General features: G+C 39.4%; 1 protein-coding gene across 7 annotated transcripts in view; it reads right to left on the reverse strand.

Annotated features, from left to right (window-relative positions):
- Positions 1 to 14,893, reverse strand: part of CTNNA3 (catenin alpha 3) — a 443,012-nt gene that overhangs the window by 124,513 nt on the left and 303,606 nt on the right. For all 7 annotated transcript variants that reach the window (XM_051800260.1, XM_051800262.1, XM_051800261.1 and 4 more), the window contains one exon: positions 4,874 to 5,030. In XM_051800260.1, the coding sequence (XP_051656220.1) occupies positions 4,874 to 5,030 (157 nt within the window). The remainder of the gene's footprint in view (positions 1 to 4,873; positions 5,031 to 14,893) is intronic.

Here is a 14,893-nt window from a genome sequence, read left to right on the forward strand (position 1 = left end):
CTTAAGCTATTTGCAATCAGACCACTTTTTCACTTGTAAAGGCCTGATTTCATTGGTTTTTTTCTTCTGTAGTTCTAGTTCTCCTTTGAACACACATATGAATAAACAGCAAGAATAGAACACGATTAAAACAAAACAGAAAACCCGATTCCATGAAGATAGGTGAATCTGAAAAGGAAAGACTAATACACTTCAAAAAGTAAGAACAGCATTATTACCATACATATTTTATTATTATTAAATGTAATTTATAAGCATTTAAAAAAAAGGGAGGGGACCCAAAAATTGATGAATTAACAAGAACAAAAAAAAAAAACCCCAACCTTCCACATGCTCACAATTTACTCTTTTTGATCTGCTACAGAATTCTCCTTTCCCCAGTGCTACACCAGAGAAGTACATGTATCACAGTGGGGCAGAACTGTCCATACACAAACATCCTGTTTTGGCAACCACACAAGTGGCTTGGAAAACAGCACAAGGAGATCTTTTCACAGGGAGTTCAGTTCCTTCCCATCCTCTACCCACAGCTCCCTTCCTCAGCTTATTTTAAGCACAGAAACATAAAAGTCTAGATTCAAGAAACATAGGGACTAACCCACTTGCTACTTAGCTCAGTGCAAAATTTTTGTGGTGACACTAAAGGGAGTCACACTGTACCTTGGAAATGCCCACAGGAGAAACTCAGCCAAAAGTAACCCAGAACAACTCATCTCAATAACATCGTTTTATAGAATTACTTGTCCTCCAAAGCTCAGATGACACTGTGTGAAAAGTTCATACAAAATGTACGTTCCAAACCTGTTTAAAGTTGGGAATATGTATTTTGTGGTTTACATGATGCATCTGGTAGAAAAATTTGACATATCAATCTGTCAGAGATGCAATTTAAAATAAACTTGAAAAGTAGGCAATTCTGTTGTACGATTTAGAGTTCTGAGTCACCAGAATTACTAGGGAAGGTGTGTTTACTGTATTTACAAAGAAGTTAACTATAATTTTGAATACAGTTTTAGTATTCCAGTATTAATCACTTCCCTCGCCAACCTGAAAGATGTAAAGTCAGTCAGGGCTGCAAACTCAGCCATCCAACTCAAATGTGAAGAGCTGCCCAAAAGAGCTCAGTATCCATTTTGAAAGAAGTATGTTATTTTAAAACTATTTTTCTCCCATGTTGCCATGTGGCATAGAATACTATATTCTGCAGAAAGAACAGACCCATTACGAACCAGTTCTGGTATTCCTTTCATCTCAAGCGTGACACAAAACACTCAATGTACATTATCTTTCCTAATCACTTTTCTGGAAAAGGTAGATACTATCTTCTATTACACTTAACTTTGCTGTTTGGACACTTTTAACTTTTCTATTTAGACAACTCTTCTATCTATTCAGAGCAATGTGAATGCTTTGCTTCCTCAGAACACAGTAATGGTGCTAACACCCTGAGGAGTAGACCAAGAGTGGCTTGCACTTACAATTACTCATTACTTCTTTGTATGCGAAGGTAATAAAAATTAAAAAAAGAAGTCTTCCCAAAGCAGGAAGGTGATTCTGCCATAGGGAAACATCTACTCAGCAGATCCCCTAAGAACGAGCCTGACACTTGAAGTTCAAACAAATTAAATTAACATGTGCCAGAAGGTTCTACCAAAGCTTACAAAAGATGTTCTGCACACAGTTTAAAGAAAATACATGACTATTTACTTTTTCTGGACCCCATCACATTTAGGCCTACACATCAGTGCTACCTGAGTTACAGGTTCTGCTTTTACTGACTGTGAAATGTTGTCAATCATTCAACTGTGTTCAACCAAAGAATGTAAAATACAGCAAAAAGCTAGGAGTCTACTCTGCAATGAGCAACCACCTGATGACTGATTTTTTTTTCCACAATTATTATTGGAATGCCTAATTTTATTCTTTGAGTCAAGGAAATGTTGAAAAAAAATATCTGAAATGTCCCATTTAAATGAATCATAGCTGCACAGTTTAAAAGAGATGCTTTGCTCAATGAATTTCAAAGAAGAATTTTAAAACTCAGGAGATTTCATAGTAAGTTAAAGAAATTCATGTATTAAATTCATTAGCAATTGATTTGTTTCATCTCTTCATTGACAGCTCCAGCAACACCTGCAGAAATTTCAGTTTTACCCTAACAGGAAAGATTTGCCCTATAAGCAACAGTGTCATGGTTTGAATCTTGTTTTCCCCCAGAGGCTAGAAAAGTGGTAGACCCCAAGGGGTGGAAACCCCTGGAAGTTTTGGAATTCTGTCCAATAGGCGCTCCTGCAAAAATGTAAACATATCACAAGCTCACCGGAAGAGAGGAGTTGTAGTTTTGGTTGTTGGTTGTTGGAGAGGTGGCCATGTTGTAGAGCCACGAGGAAGGGGCTCTGAGCCCCTTGGGCCCTCTGGGGCCTCCCAGCCCCTGGCTGGGGGCTGCGGGGACCTGGAACAGCATAAAGCTGGGCTAGGTGCCTGTAGTTATGCCGGGAGATGTTTTCCTCCATGGGCGCAGAGCAGCAGCCGGGACTGACCAGAGAAACGGTGGCAGAGAGCCAGAGATAAGAACCTGAACTGAAGGAGCAGCAGAAACAACATGCAGCACCACAGAGAAGACTCCTGGAAAGAGAGCCGAGGAGAAAGAGAGCCAGCAGCTGAGAGACAGAGTTCTGGGGGTAAGACTGTACCAGCCCCCAAACTCCTTTGAGATCCCTCTGAGAAAAGAGGGAGATGGACTCCTATTTGAGAGGAGCCTTGGAGTACAGCAGTACCGGAGAGAGAGAGGAGCTGAGAAGCTCAGAGCGTCCCGTAGCTGGACCGGGACGGCCAGAGGAATGCGGGGGGAGTTGACCTTGGCTCTCCCCCCCCTTGCACTGCTGCCACGGTGGTAGCCTGAGGGCAGGGCACAGAGGCCCTGCAAGGAGCTGAGTCTCCTGGAGATACCAGACCGTCACGAAGACCCCCCTGTGTCTTCGTGATATGACGTGGTGATACGACCTTGTCTGGGGTTACGAAGCCCACGGAAGACCCCTTGGTTGGAGGTGATGGGGCCGAGAGAGACTTGAATACCTCCCTCATGGATGCTGGTAGAAAGCCAGCTATCAGCTGCTGCATGCAAGTGAAGAAGACAGACTGCTGCCTCAGAAGATGCTGCTGCTCAGAGACTGGAAGGGATCTGTCCTTCTTTCCCTCCTGGACTTTTATTTGGAGGGGAGAAGAGATCTGGTCCACTGTAAATACATATGTCATGGTAGAGATAGTTTGTGATCATGTGTATAATGTGATATGGTATTTATTTGTACAGTCATTGTAATATATTCCCTTTCCCCCACTTTGAGTCTGGTGTGTTTTGTCTGGAAAAACCCATCTCACATTAGGTTGAGATGTGGGAGGGGGGATGGAGCTAGGGAATTGGATTTTGGGGCTATCTCAAACCATGACAAACAGGAAGGTTCGTAAGTGGAAAAAGTAATCCTCAGGTTATGTTTTTGTGTACTAAGATGTTGAGATACCTGTAGGAGAGTAACTCAGTGGATAATCAAATAGCACTATTTGCAGTAAATTCTTCTCCAGTGAAACCTAAATCACTTGCCAGGTACTTTTACCACTGTAAAGGAAGGAGAACTTCCATGCCCTGAGGAAAAGTCTGCATCCACATCAGCAGACCCAGAAAGGGCCTGAACAGGCATCTCTGCTTATGGTTTCTGCACTGTAATATCCACACCCTGATCACAAGAAAAAAACCACCACTCAAGTTTTTGGGACTCCAGTCCAGCAGCTTCCAGTCACCACAGTAGAGGTGATATTTTTGACAATACCCAAATAAACTTCAGAGCAATAAATACCCAAGCTCTGTCTCCCTTTAAGGACAGAGTCTACCCCCATGTTTAACGAGCGAAACATAACTTGAACTCAGTTCTGACTTTATTTACAATGTTTTCCAACTATTGACATCTGCAGTCATTTTCCGTATTGCTGCATAAACCAAATAATCCTAAAAAATGGAACTAAGCCCAAAGGACGTACCCAGAGAGAAATGGGCAAGCACAGGGTCCACTGACCATAAAGAAACACTGAAGTTAAACCACATTTAATGAACATGAGGCAAATTTTTCCTTCCTTCCCAGTTTACGCTACTTTAAGAGAAGTCAAAAAGGTAGAATTATACAGATTTACAAGTGCTTCAGAATTAAAGATTTCTAGGCTATGCACATGAAGGTGTATGTTAGCAGGAGCAACACAGAAAAACAGTGCAACTGAAATGCTTTTGTTGAATACTTTTCATCACTGAGGGAGGAAACTTCCTTCAGAACTGGGATCTTTCAACTGTAAGAAATGAAGCAACTGTTTTCTATCTTCTGTTTAAATGCTGAAGACACTCACTGCTTCAGTAACTACAGTTTACTATCAAGGGTCTCTTCACTGAAGAGATCTGTAAGTACAGTTTGTGTGACAAATATTTGTAACACGGAAAATTCCACAAATTCTACTGTGCATTCCACAGTAACACGAGAGTGTCCTGTTTAAGGTGTATGCACACTCGTCTGTACTTCTTCTCTTAGAAGGAGATTCTCACAGCTCCAGAGAGGATTTTGTATCTGAAGAGGTAGATGAATCCCTTGTGAGGATGCACAAATGTGCCCCTGTCACACCCATTGCACTCCCTGCAGCTGATCTGCTCAAGGAACTTCCACCCAGCTCTACATTGTGCAGAGCAGAAATATCCACTGTGTGGGGACATTTTAAACACAAGCAACGGCTTCACAAAACCTCACACAATCTAATCTTCCCCTGGTTTCCTACTGACAAGTGATGAAAAGTTTTCAAAGCACGTAAAGGAATAATTAGATTCTGAAAATTATCATACCTGATACAGCAAGAAAATCATCAATACTTGTTATATCATCCACAGCTTCAGTAAGAACATGGATGTGATTCTCCCATGTACTCCTATACATCTCCATGTTGTTTTTCACAACTTGACTTTTTGGTCTGGCAGCAAGAGCTAAAGCAGCATTAATGACCTGTACCAAAAATAAAAACAAAACCCAACTAAATAATTTTGTCTTCAGAAATCAAATGTTATGTTTTACTTAACATTGCAGAGCAGCATTCCTGTTCTCCATGCAACACCTTTGCTCAGCTTTTGTTTCTGTTCTCAAGTAGAAATATCAGTCAGATGTTGCTTAGGCCAACTTTCATTATGGCTTCAAAAAGCTCAATGGAACAGGACAGCAAAAATCCCAACAATTTATTTTTGGTTGGAGAATTCATATTGTTCCAAGTTTGTAGAATATTAATACAAGGAGGTTTTTATTTACTCACACTTCAGGCACACACTCAGCAGTACAGCAAACATCACCACTTCAGTTTTGAGTTAAAATCTTTTACATCAAGAGCCTATTATGGAGTACCTTCACTGAAAGGTATTATCAGCCTCTGTCACGGAAAAGTGGGAGGTTTTGCCAGGCCAACAGGTATCTTTAGGATTAGAGGCATGGGACATAACACAAACTACATCTATATAAAAGCAGCAGACTGCTATTGCTAAATCAACCTGGCCTAAAAACAGGAACTATATTCACATGAAGAGGGTAGAGTTCATCTCTCCCAAGAAAGACTAACTGAATATGCAAATACTGGATTACTTCTGCAGATACTTCAGTCAGTTAATTACCTACAGAGGTTTTTTCCTAGTATTGCTTTTTTGTTGATGTTGTATCTATAAACATCTTTTAATTAAACTAACACATATCCCAGGTAGAAGCTGAACATTAACCTTTTTTCCTCTTCCCAATATTGCTTATTTCTCAAGGGGAGAATGATTTTAAGACTACAAAACACAACGTAAAGCAAAATACGGGAAGAATAAAACCAACATGCCCCACCAATCCTCAGTGCTGACAGTACACATTCATGAAACATTCCTGCATATTGTGCCACTGTAATCAAGTCTTGGCACCAACTAGAAAAATTCTCTTCTAAGGCCATCTGATGTGTCCTTACAATAATAACAATCCTCTTGACCCTGTTCTGGATAATAAGCTAAATCTGTAATCAGTTTTGTTTGGTCGGTATTTTTACAAACCACATGAACTTACAGAGCTAGTGAAATTTAAACAAATGACAAAGTTACTAATATTTGTGCTCTCATAATGAAGGAACATACACAGCTAGGTTTTCACAAGACCACTGCTGGGACGGAGTCTTTTTTGCTAATGATTTTGATGAGGAAGAATAGACCACCTCCTTATTATTTTATCAGGCATGGAGAAGGCAGAGAGAATGTAACTACAATAAAGAAAAGGATAAGATACCTTCACCAATTTCACAGGAGATAAAAAAAAAAAAAAACAACAACAGAATTCTGTCCCAGAAGTACAAACATAAAAGCTTAAAAATATTTTATTCTCCAAAAAAGGAAAAAAATCCAATAGGCAAAACAAATTTGAAATTGGAAAAAAGTGGACAGGTTGTTTTAAAAATACCTGATAATAAGATCATAGGGAATGCTCTTTAAAACAAGAAAACATTCAAAAAAAAATCAAAAGCACCTCAAAATCCATGACTGCCAGCGAAGATTTTGGCAGTTTGGCTATGAAACAATCTTTTTACCAAGTACAGCTCACCAAGCCATGCAGCACACACCTAATAAAGTCTAAAGGCTCATTTCAAACAAGTCTGATTTCAGGCAGAATCCTTTAAACAAAACCACTGACTTTTGAAACAGCAGATGTTAGAAGTGGGTGATGATACTGCTCCAGCCAGGCCTATTAAGGGCTTAGACCTGACTACTCTTTTCCCTTTTTTAATTTGGTTTGTGCTAAACACAGGGCTTGCCCCATCATTTTCAGACATCCTTTCACTACAGACTTTCAGTACGTTTCATAAAACCTTATTTTATCCATACTTCAGATCTACAAAATCTTCTGCAAAAGCATTTATTGGCTGTATCATCTGGCACAAGATCTGTCTTGATCATTTATGGTTCTGCCACCTGAAAAACAGCAACAGCACAGCAATGCTGACACAGATGACATGGGGGATCACTGACATCTTATCAGAATGTTGAGATTAAAAACAAGTCACCAGGGACTTTGAAGCCCAAAAGACACCAACAAAGGTGCCCACATCCTTGGCATAAGCAAACTACTGTCATAAACCTTCTGCCTGCGTCCCCACAGGCAGTATTCAGTTGCAGCACCACTTCGGAAACAGGGGCTCTTCCTGCAGACACTTATGCTTGGATAGCTAATTGCTTCTGGCTTCTCACATCAGTCTACAGACCACACAAGCTGCTGAAGGCTTTAATTTCCATTTACATGCATTGCTTCGACTGAAGGCTGTGCAAGGACCAATTTGTTTTTGTTTTCATGAGAGTTAGAGCAGGAAATTAAAGAGATCATAGGGGTCCCTTTCTATAAAGATAAATGTTCAGCATTTTCCTGTTAGAGCATTACCTTGGTCACTAAACACACCCTTTGAATAAAAACTTCAAGGTAGGCAATAACATGCAGTGCTAAAATCAGTCTTGCATGACTTGCCATTTCACCACTAACACAAACTACTTCTTCTGTTTATTAAAACAAATGCTGGAAATTCAAAAGATGTAACTAAGCAGTTTACAAGCAGCTTTTCAATTTTGTTACCAGGAGCTGTGGTGATGGAGTCCACCGCTGAAGATTTCTACTGGGTTGAAGGTGCTTCACCAACAGGATAAAACACTTTTGTTTCTAATCTCTGAGTAACTGCAGACCGTGGCTATTGCAACTCACTTGGTAAAACTAATAAAAAAATGTACAAATGAACAAACTAAAGTAGGAAAGGGCCTGCACTAACACTTTCCCTTTCCTTTATCCCATTTAAAACAAACTGGAAGCTCACTTCCTAAACATTGTTCTCCCAGGTGTAGACTAGAGGCACAATGGCTTCTCATTAATGCCCAGTTTTAGCTCCCAGGGATGGCAAACGAGGAAAAAAACATGGTGACTCCAGACTTGCCCAAAGACCACATTTTTAAAACAATTGTTCATTTAGTACTTCAGGAGTACCACTGCTGGGAACAGCACATACCACATCCTTCAAGTCCCCACGGAAACTTGCCCAGGACAAAAGCAACCCAAAAAGTTTCAGCCCAGTGCCCAAATCTCTTGGGTCAAGAGATGTGATGTTGTTTCTATATGAAGTGTAGAACACAAACACAGAAAATTCAGTGTAGTAATACTGCTCTTCCATATATTTTTTAAAATAACATTAGTGGTTTAACCATTTTAGGAATCAGTAATTTTAGAAATTAGCAGAAAACTGTTCCCTTTGTCCCTGAGAAAGGACTCATTGTTTTTCAAGGTACAAGGCACACTGATAAGCATTTACACTTCAGTAATTTATTCTACTCTATCTTAGCTTTGCTTTCATCAACCAGAACACAGTATATCATCAGGGAAAAAAAAACAAACAAAAAACCCCAAATTTTGGTAAACACGAAGAACAATTTATGAAGCAAGCAACTCTCTTAATGTCACTACTTGTCACTACTCCAAAACTATACCCAGAAAACATGCAGTAGAGCAACAACAGGACAACGTCTATGTGCACAAATATATGGAAAAGGATTAGAAAGCAGAAGACAAGCAGCAAATTAGGGCATTTTTGTTACGATGTAAAACACACCCAAAAGCCCAATCCAATGCCAAACCCTGTATATGTCAGGCATTTTGCAACAAATATTTTGAGCTTCCATCAAGTGGAGATCCAGTCCAGATTTTGTTTTTTAAGGTGTGAACTGCATAAATCTGCAACAGGCAGGAAAAAATACTACTCATTTAATACAGAAAGAGAACTGCTCTGCCTCTGTTACTCTGAACATTTGAGTATTCCACAGTTGCACAGAAGAAATCACCTCCAGTTTCTCTATTTCAGTATCAATATCAAAGATACAATAACTTTCCACATGCAATGCAATATATTAAAGCCCATTTCTGTTTGTCTCTACAGCAGCTCCCCCAATCTTCTCCCAAAAGTAAGACATTTGCAGGAGTTGAGAACTTCACTGTTTTCATTCCTATCACACTTAATCCAATTTCACAGGATCAATTTTCTAAGCCAGGGGCTCAAAATTTCACCTCAATAATTCTTAGGTCACATTGGTCCTGTTTTCATTCACCACACTAACTAGTTTAGGTTTTAAAATGCGTCCAACAAGACTGGAATACTAAACAGGTAATTTCTAACTTTTCTGTTTAAACCTCTAATAAGATATATGAAAGTCAAACACTATTTCTGGTTGAATACAATAAAGTCTTTTTCTTACTCTATTTTCTTCTCTGTTTTGGTAGATTTATCAGGTTGGCCCTGCCAAAAGTCACAATGAGACTGTGTAAAAAGCTGTTTCAGTATCAGAACCAACATCTTTTATGTTGCCAAATCAACTTTTATCTTGTCAAATGCAATAAAGAGGTAAACTGCCTGGGAAGATTACCAAAACTGTTAAAGAATGTAGTCAACTTTATTAAATGGGTGAATTTAGAAAACAAGATGACCCCAGATATCTCTGGAAATGAAGTCCCAAAACCTTCAGTAAATGCAAAAGCTACAGCACAGGTAGGCAGCACCCTCATCTAACAGTACAGAGACTGCACTGGCTCACAGTCTGATGGGCTGAGGGTGCACGAGAGCCCCAAACCATCAGTCTAACCACCTAAATAACACAAACCAGAGAATTCACCTAAGGCCTCCCTCAGCAAATTTACAGCTAGAAGTTAAATCAGTTATATTATACACAAAGGCAGTTAATCCTGAATTAAGTATTTCAGGTGACACTGTTCCTCATGGTTCCTGAGGTAAATGGCTCTGATGTTAAATATCCTATGAAGAGAAGACTTCGCTCCACTTTGAATAAACATGGCTTCCATAAGCGTGACAACACCCACATTCCATAGAACAATTCAGATTGACAGTAATGAAACCAAAATCCTGTCATATCTAAGTTGGAGAGCACACTATAGACCACATCTTCGTTTTGCCTGGGAACCATGTCAAGGGGAGGGATTAAGAGTCAAGCAAGGTTCCTAAAGCTTGGCTAAGACCAGTTGTCCTGTTGCCTTTGTCCTATCTGGAGCTGTCCCAAAAGCCATGATCCACAACACATATGATTTAGACTAGGTATTTTTAATGTGGTCTAAGAAACTTGAAGAGATACCTTATCACATAAGTAGAATGGAGATTTTAAATCTCCTTTTCCTGTAAAAAGAAGAAAAATCAGAAAAAGAAAAAAAAAAAACAACACGAGGCCTTTCACAGTCTCACCAACAGGAAACTAAGCTGAAAAAAGTTTTAGCCAGTTCCTTAGGCTTCGTGGGGCTTAGGTTTTCTACCTCATTCCAACTATCAGTCATGGAGTAAATTTACCATCTGAACTGACCACAAGAAACAATGAAAGCAAAACTAATCTGACATCACTGCTTCATCACTGCATCCCGATCTAAAACTGAGTTACAATTTGTCACTGGTCAATTAAAAACAGCCTTCCTGTACCTTATTACAGCATATTAGGCTGTTCCAATTCCATCATTACTTTTTCCCCATTTTTATTTCTGTACTGCAGATTTCAAAGTTCAGTTAAATGTTCCCAGAAAGCTGGTACTCCTCCTGCTCACTGCTTGGGCATAACACTAGTTGCTAAACTAACAGTTCTCAAATATATCCTTGGACTTCTGAGCAGAAGTTAGATGAGGACTGCATTTACTATTATTAGTTGCACAGCAGTAACATACATACGTCCTCATCAAGGACAGGATATACCATATTCTACACACTCCATTGAATGCAAGCCACTCCCAAAAAGTTAACAGAGCAGTGACAGAGGATTATATAAATTGAGGGAATCTTGAGGACAGAGCAACATGATGACCGTTCTAAGATATCCTACACACCTCCTACTATCCAGCTTCTGAACAGCTGGTTGTTACATAAAAATACAGGTAAATTAAAATGAAATCTGAGGCATACACAGTACAAGAAGCTTTCAGGGACCTACTCCTGTGCATGATGGGCTAAAAGGGGAGCAAGGGTGGGGAACAAAACAAAACCAAAGTAAAGCCCCAACAATCTTACAAAACATTCATGCAGCATTCATGCAGTCAGCTTAAGACTACGGCACAATTACTCCTTTACTGTAGAAATAATTTGGAGCCCAACAGACATCCACCCTGTCACACGAGGGAGGGAGGTGAAGTTCAGTGAGATGGTGCCTTTAGGTAAGGATGAATCATCCAGCTTAAGGTCAGGCAAAAGGGGACAACACAAGAGTACAAAGTTCATATGCAGGGTGTGAGTAACATTACAAGAGAAAACTTTTGTAGTGTTTTAATTAAATAAAACAAGGCAAGAAGCAATTGCAGTGACATGGCAGTGACTACAGCAGAAGAAAACTAGAAATTCCTTAGAAATAAAGTAAAAGAAGATTCTGAAAACTGTTAGCCTCTCTACCCAAATCAATAAAAAGTCTTAATTAATAGCTTGAGTTTTGTTTGATGATTATCTTTTTTGCAGATTAACAGGAGCTGGCTGCCCAGATTTACATTCATCTGCACCTCCAGTAGATTAATTTCCAACAAAATTAAGAGGGCAAATACATCAACTTGACACAGTAACAGCAGAGCCCAGTTCAGTCAAATATTTCACAGATGCTAGACAAATTTACCTCCAAGAAAAGAAGGGTCAGTTCTGCCCTAGTGTAAGCTGCTACAGCAAAGTTGAAAGAGCTCACCCCAGGATATCCCCATTTAGCAATCAAATCAAAACAAGAACTTGTACACCCGTGTTTGGGAATAAGTATTCTCAAACCATTTTATCCACCTGGGTGAGTGATAATAACTCAGAAGTCTACATGTAATCACGATCTACGTGTAACAGTGTACAATTCCAGGTGATGGGGGAGAGAGCGTATTTAAGCTCCCTCTCATTCTGAGCTGAATTCTCAAACAACTCTCTCATTCATCTCACTTTTCGCAACATGTGGAACCTGCCTTTCAGTCACCTGCACCTTCATACGCCTATGCCATCGATTTTCTTACAATCCTGCCCCTACAGGAGGCTGCTACAAAGGTCAGGGTGCCACAATTCCCCTGCTCTACTGACAAACTGAAGTTAATAGTCATTAAGAAATATCCTACCACAATCAATGCACTGTGTTTTCTGCATGCAGTATCATCTCCAATTACATGCAACAACACCCCAAAAGCAGCTACCACATCACAAACAAGAACTTCAGAAACCCGTTTCTGAAACAACAGTCTTTTCTATGTAGAACTCAATTCAGCCTTAAGATCTTGTTTTGAAAAGTGTGGGGTGCCCAATTAAAAGAGGCTTCTGACACTGAATTTACATTTCTGGTTGTTTCACATTCAGCCTCTCATTTTCTTTTCTCCACTGGCCATGCTGTGCCCCCTTCACTCACCCTGAGCAGTAAACAAACCTACAGGGACTAATATTTCAAAGAGATTTACATGAAAAGCACAATTTCTACAAGCACAGGTAACTTTGTTCTTCAGTTTTTACTGTCAAGTGGTCATCTACTTCACCCTGACCTTCAGAATACTGACACGTTCATTTGCTCTGCATGGATGGGGTGTTCATCTCTAAGAGAAAGACATGGATAACGACACAGAAAAATAACATCCAAACAATAGTATATGTATGGAAAATGGATTGTACTCAACCTAGAGTTGAGGAAAAGCAGACTTTTAGCCACACCTACCAAAAGTTTACCACTTATGCATAGATTACAAAGCTTTAGTACCAACCTCTAGTGCAGGAATGTTAAAAACAGGCTCACAAGGCAAAGTCCGGATGAGGACTCTGCTTGTCTCTAGTCTCACCAAATTGCCAAAGAGAACAGTCTGCAAAGCTGATGTTCCTGAAGAACTGCTCGTGTTCATGGAGGATGTAAAATGACACAAAATGCTCTTCATTTGCATGCAGGGTTAATGTCTCCAAGATCTGATACATGACTGAGAATCCTGGCATCAAACATAAAACTAACTCGTGTTTCTTAGCATTAAAACTGCACATCTATCATATATACATTAATAAAATCTCTTAGGAATAAGAATTATTTTGTACCTTATTATAGGATCACTAAACGTAGTTAAAACTGGTACGTTTAACTGCCACCCTGCTCCCTGAAAAACAGTAACAATCCATACTTGCTCCAGTGCAAAATCACCCAGAGATTTTGGAGTGAAAAGTTTTGAGCTGAAGGTAGGCTGGAATTCCTTGGGAGCCAAAAGCAAAGAAATTATTTCCACTCTGTTTTTCCAGTGTATAGGATAGTGGGCTCTACATTCACATAAATAAACAGAAAAGTAATTCAAAGCATCGGACTTGACCACAGATTTTTGCTACTGGAAGATGAAACTTAGAGGGTCCATATTTTTATAGCTAAAGAAACTACAGTGGGATGTTGTGAGACACTGGATCAGTAAAAGTATTGTTTTATTGTTGGGGCAGAACCAACTCAGGGCAGCGGAAGGAAGGGCCTTCCACAGGATTTTTTGGTGGTAGCTATTTTTCTCTTAATATCTTTTCCTGATCTCTTTTCTCTCTCCAGTTATTTACTCCTGTTTCTTCTCTTAATCTCTTTCTTTCTTTACTCTTTTCTTAATCTCTTCTGGGTAACTTAAAACCAGTGGGCTGTATTCTGCTAAGTTGTGTGGGTGCTTTGTGGAATGCTCTATGTTGGTTGTAGGTCACCCCTTTTAAACCTTCGCCAAAATCCTTATTTCCTCCTGAAATTAAAAGTGTCTCCTGGGAAATGTGTGGAGGCTTTCTCTCTTTCGGCTATCTCAACATATTAAGAACCAAATGCTCTGCAAAAGTTTGGTGGGCAAGCTCTTGGAGTCTTAAATGTAATTTTTAATCCCAATTCATTTATGTAATGTGAACAGTTTCTAAGCATACCTCAAGAAGATTAACTGGGGTATGTACACAAGTAACACAACAAAAGAACACAGAAAACTGATTTCTGAGCTTTTAAAAGTTGGATTTTTTTCCCAAGCTATTACTAAATTTATCATCTCACACTACTTCAGAAAAGAAATTGCACTGCTTAGGACTGTAAGGAAGAAAACTCGTGTCCAACTGGTTTTGATGCAAGAGAACCTGAGGTTTTTCTTCCTTCTTTCAAAAACGATCATCTGAATGTCTAAAAACCAATCTCGCAGGTGGGATGGAGTAAGTTACTTGACATGACACGGTCTGGGAACCACCTGGCTGGGGGGGCAGTTCCCCGGGAAAAGGACCTGCCTTGAGAAGAAGGCTGTACACATCCCAAGGTCCCTTCCAACCTGAACTGTTACTGTTTTCAAATGCAGTTACAAAACAACTATATGATACTTACTTAATTACTGACACTGATTCCTTCAGGGGCAAGAATGACTCACTTCTCAGGGATACTTTAAGACAGGTAATAGAAATGCAAACAGAATGCAGCAACATCATGAAATATTATTTCCTGACACAAGAGTTACTACAAAAGAAACCACAGAAACATGCTGGTAGTCTGTTATTTTTGTTCTTTAAAAAAAAACCCCAAACACACAAACATTTTGTGGAGCTTATTTCTGTCAAGCTGTGCCTTGTACTTCTCTTAAAACAGTGGGGGAGCTTAAATATCCAGATATGCCCAAGCTCTGTAAGAAAGCATATGTATTTACTACTAACTCTAGAAACAAACTTGCAAGCCAAAAAATCCCACTATAATGATAAAAAGGCACAAGATTATGTGACACTGTTGCTTTGGCATCTGCCATAAAAAGCTATTAAAATAACAAAGATATGAAAGAAACCCATAACAATTTAAAAGCTTTGAAAACTGAGTATCTTGTAT

The sequence above is a fragment of the Manacus candei genome, unplaced genomic scaffold (assembly GCF_025592945.1).
Source record: "Manacus candei isolate 608988 ecotype Guabito, Panama unplaced genomic scaffold, ASM2559294v1 h1tg000050l, whole genome shotgun sequence".
In the NCBI taxonomy this organism is placed as follows: domain Eukaryota; kingdom Metazoa; phylum Chordata; class Aves; order Passeriformes; family Pipridae; genus Manacus; species Manacus candei.